At 36.8% G+C, this 4,570-nt stretch overlaps 1 protein-coding gene across 2 annotated transcripts; it reads right to left on the reverse strand.

The window, feature by feature from the left end:
- Positions 1–4,076, reverse strand: LOC106765208 (GTPase-activating protein gyp7). Of its 2 annotated transcripts, none has more exons than XM_014649744.2 (5): positions 3,691–4,076; positions 2,354–2,489; positions 2,217–2,266; positions 1,909–1,962; positions 1–1,743 (listed from the first exon to the last, which is right to left on the reverse strand). In XM_014649744.2, exons 1-5 carry the CDS (start codon positions 3,882–3,884, stop codon positions 507–509), a joined length of 1,671 nt encoding a protein of 556 aa, XP_014505230.1. In that variant the 5' UTR covers positions 3,885–4,076; the 3' UTR covers positions 1–506. The 2 variants fall into 2 exon arrangements, with proteins under 2 accessions (XP_014505230.1, XP_014505231.1); XM_014649745.2 differs by lacking the exon at positions 3,691–4,076 and adding an exon at positions 3,358–3,663.
- Between the last annotated feature and the right edge of the window lie 494 nt (positions 4,077–4,570).

Below are 4,570 nucleotides of genomic sequence, written 5' to 3' on the forward strand. Positions count from 1 at the left end.
TAAGAAATAATAAAAATGAACTTTTCCAACAGTTACAAAAATGTTTTAGAGAAGCGTGTCATCCAACATTACATTTTTAACATGTTATTGTCCTAAAAAAAATTTAAGACCATAATTAATTGATCCCGAGGAAAACTCAAACTAACAGTTACTAATCCAATCAAACGCTAAATGATGTCGTTGAATCTAAGACCAGTTAAGTCACTTAACCTTCGAAAACCAACCATCCAGATGGTTCGAAGATATTCAGATGGCACGGATGTTGGCAGAGCCCAAGAAGGAAAAATCTCCCGACTCGAATAAAAAAAGACAACATTCCCATTTGAAGAAACCATCCACACATTAGCCATTAGCCACCGATATCGACACAAAATCAAGCAAATACCTCAGAGTAGTATGCAAAAGCTCTTGCAGCTCCAGTGCTTATTTTAGATGCAGAGGAGAAATCCGGCAGCCTAAGATAAATTTTTTTACCATAACAATGAAAAGTAGAGTGTTTATTGGAGTCATGAGAATGATGTCTCTATTTTGTCATGCAGAATGACCACTAAGTTATGTGCATCATCAAGCAGTTTCCAAACATCAAGATGACCAGACATACTATTGCATTCCTTAATGATCTCATCCATGCTGCTGTACTTCTCAATGATCAATTTCCTTCTCTGCAATACCGAAGCTGCTATTGCATAAAGTAATAAATCTTCTGTTGGTGGAGCACGCTGCCTAATTCTGCTCCACGAAGATTTCCCAATACCTGCTCTTATTGCCGCTTGATCTGCCCACATCACTTCCCATAGGCAAAGGGTCTGTTCAAATGTCAATTCCCTTCGAAACATTACCACCACCATTCTATAGACAAAAAAACAATCCTCAGCTTGAAGCTTTTCCAAATGCCTAAAAAGGTGGGCATCCTTAAACTTGATTATTTTTGCAACTAAATCCAGTTGCCTGCGAATACCCACTTCATCAAGCCTAAAATTTTGCCGTGCCTTCTTCATGAATCCAACAAAACACCAGAAAGCCTCATGATCCTCTGATATAACACTAACTATAGGAGATAGCAGGTCACTCATACCTTGGCAGTAGCCAATGTCAGAATCATAGAGAGCATATGCTTCAAGAATAGCAACTAGTCGAGCAGCATGGAAGATTCTGCCAGGCTCTAGGTGACCATAGTCCTTCAAGCCAACAGCCTCAGCACTTCGACGTGCCCTACTTTCTGATACCGAGGCTTGAGATGGGTAACATGACATCCATTCAGCATTAGCGCGTACTGCATCAAGTCGGATGATTCGTTGCCAGGTGGAAAAATCTTCATTGGTTGGTGCCTTTGATGGGATTTTTGCTTTTGTGGTAGAAGATACTTCCTGGGAAGCTTTGTCTGGATTGTTATGTTCCTTAACATCATCAGAAGGAACTGCCTGAATTACTTCAGGACCTTCAGAGGAGTCCGAATCAGAGAAATCAGTATCCAATGTAGAGGCATCAGCGTTATTCACATCTTCTCCTTCCAACAGGGCACTGGACAGATTGTCGGAACGGTCAACATCAGAGCTTCTATCCTCACTAGAAAGAGATTCCCTAGCACTGGCTGCATCATCAGAACTGGCAGAACCAGAATCTTGAGACAGAAGTTTAGCATCTCCCTCAAAGCTGATTTCACCGACTTCATTTAACTTATTTTGCTCATTACTTTGCTTGATGAGTCTCCGACATTGTCTGCGTAGTTTCTCATACTGCTTTCTGTGTATAAAGATATGGAATAAAATTAAAATGATGTTAACACGCCTCCCTCCCAGGAAGGAAAAAGATCCAAACAATATACATTTTAAGTCTAACAGTACATGATGGATTGAGCACAAGCAATAAAATGAATCAAACATTTGGAGATAGAACTTGCATTCCCACCTATTTTGAGTTCTTATAACATCTCTTTCACCCTTGGTGCTGCCTAAGTCATACCTGCATGTTTAAAGTATAATCAGTAGTTGTACAAATTTATCTGAATAAATTTTAATTTATGCATGATGAAAAAGAAAATGATCAAATTCCAATATTCCTAAAGAAAGAAATAAAAATGAATCATTATCCTTCCAAATGCACACATGGGGAAGAAACCCAGGCAGAGGTATTATTTTAAAGATCATTACAGTTCATCAAGTATGTAAGGAAATAAGTAGTAAAGATCTACTATCATCTAGAAATGAATAGCTTACACTCCAAGCAAGAATGGCCAAACCTCAGCCCTAATACTAGGATCAACACCCTGCATAAAAAATTAATAGTGTAATTAATTCTAAAAATATGTACATGAAACATGATTTTGTGCAATAAAAAGAATAGGTAAACTCACTCCACTGCGCACTCTTCTCAGGAACTTATTTCCACCATCACAGAATTTACCATCTTCTGTAAACAAGGATTTCCATTGATGAGCTGACAGAGCGTGTTTTCTTCTCCTTTGTGACCATGGTGATTTAAGCCGGCCCCTAAAACACGGGGTAATTAATTACTACTTGCAGGTTAGAGAATAGAGGATAAGGAGCCAATTAATCATGAAAGTAACGAAAGTTGCAGAAAAATGCACATACAACTGTGTCCAAAAAAATAAAATGCAGAGAGACATTCTTCCACAAGTAAACAACAGTACACTAGCATGAAAGACAACTTCTACAAGTAGTTGTGGTTCTTTTTTCCACAGTGAAGAGGTTGAAAAAGCATGTCATGTTTTAGCATGTCACAAAATACAATTCTACACGGAAAACATTCGTGTTGAGTTTTTAGTAAAGGAATGAAAACACATAAATGCATATAGTGTTAGATTGATCCAACTTGCACACTATTATCATTCCTCTTTTCACTTGCATATGAAAAAAAATAAAAGAAATAAATTAACTACTCAGGTTTCGCATCAGTTATGTTCTTTCAACACAACTAAGTACAAACCTCAGCCCATAATTCACTAGTCACTCAATTTAGTGTTAACTTGGACTTTTCTATTATAAATTTTTTAGTTTATATTATTTAAGGGAGGAGCCTACGGTGATGTGAAGACATAGAAAAACAAATGAATGCACAAATTGTTGTAAAATGTAACTTATCACATGAATCAACGAATGCAATCATAGCTTGATCTTGTTGATTGATTTGAAATGGATCAGGGATAAAGGAAAGGAGCTTCAATTTCGAATAACATGTTCTACTGAATGAAAAGGTGACGGAAAAAAAAATAGGGAATGCGGAGAAACAGAGATCTGGCACGAAATAACAAACAAAGAGCAATTGAAGAATCTGAGTCGAAACACACCGTTCAGAGCTGTAAGAGAAAGAAATGAAATTGGAGAGAGAGGAACTCACCGATTGAAGGGAGAACGAGAAGAAGAAGCCGGTGAGGAAGAGGAAACAACGAATAGAACCGAACGCAAAGGGGTCCAAGACGACGACGTTGAAGAAGAGGATGAAGAAGAAGATTTAGAATTAGGAGAAGGTGAAGGAGGAGGAGACGAATTCGAAGATGGATTGTGGCTTCGTCCACGAGGATTCATCTATAATCTATAATAGTTACAAAAATAACAATACTTGCTATCCTTTTAATAAATATAGTTATATGTATATATACACATAGAAGCTTTTCCCGGAGTTAGGGTTTTGGACGCTCTAATTTGATTTTCTAAAAATTTTCTGTTTTACCTACTGGCGCCGTAGAAAATCACGGCGACGATGGCGACGCCGGCGAGAGCGGTGAAAAGAACCGCCGGAGTAGAGGGCGAGGCCACAGCCGCCATTAACCAGAACTTGCACTTGGCACCGCCACCAACGGAGAGAAAGGTGGTGTCGCTGTTGGTGTTGATGGTGTTGCTGTTCAAGTGGTTGGATGTGAACATGGGGAAGAAAGAGAGAGGGTCGCTTAGGAAATTACGGCAATGCCCTTTCTACGAGACCCTTTCTCTCGCCAAAGCCAGGTTCTGTTCTCCTTTGTTTTATTTTTCACTTTTTCTTCATCTCTGCAAGAAAAGGCATAGGCGAACTGAGATGGAACACTGTTGGAGAAAACATGTAATCCGAGAAGAATGCTTGTATAATAAAAAATACCGATAGAAATGCTTTATGTGGCCAAAATACCAACAACGGTGCGATTCAGAGGACTAAAATGGTATTTCCACATATACAAATTTACCTCTCTAGTAGGACAAATTATTTGGTCTATAAAAGATCAAGTAAATAATTGGATATCCTTATCGGATTATTATATTATCATTTTTTAACTTAACAGGGTATGCGCATGTTTTAATAATAATAATAAATGATATTAATAATGAAGAATATTAGTGTTAAAAATATATTTTTAGAATTAAATACTCTAAAAGTACTTTTATAATATTTTTATTTTTCATATCTTTTATGAACTTTTTATTTTTATTTATAAGCTAATTCATGTTTATTTTTCATTCATTTCTTTTTTCAAAAAAATTAAAATTATATTTTAGAAACTCGATTATTTTAATGTTAAATTTTTTTAATATAAATAGTTTTAGGATTAAGTATGTTTTTAGTTCATCTTTTAAAGTGA

This window comes from Vigna radiata, chromosome 6, assembly GCF_000741045.1.
Source record: "Vigna radiata var. radiata cultivar VC1973A chromosome 6, Vradiata_ver6, whole genome shotgun sequence".
Taxonomy (NCBI): Eukaryota; Viridiplantae; Streptophyta; class Magnoliopsida; order Fabales; family Fabaceae; genus Vigna; species Vigna radiata.

Bases quoted from the DNA above. Each gene is read 5' to 3' on its own strand.
- LOC106765208 (XM_014649744.2), bottom strand. From the start codon at position 3,884: ATGTTCACATCCAACCACTTGAACAGCAACACCATCAACACCAACAGC. The intron at 2,267-2,353 runs GTGAGTTTACCT...TTTTTTATGCAG, and splicing joins TGAGAAGAGTGCGCAGTGGA to GGTGTTGATCCTAGTATTAG. The intron at 1,744-1,908 runs GTGGGAATGCAA...CTTTATACACAG, and splicing joins GTTATAAGAACTCAAAATAG to AAAGCAGTATGAGAAACTAC.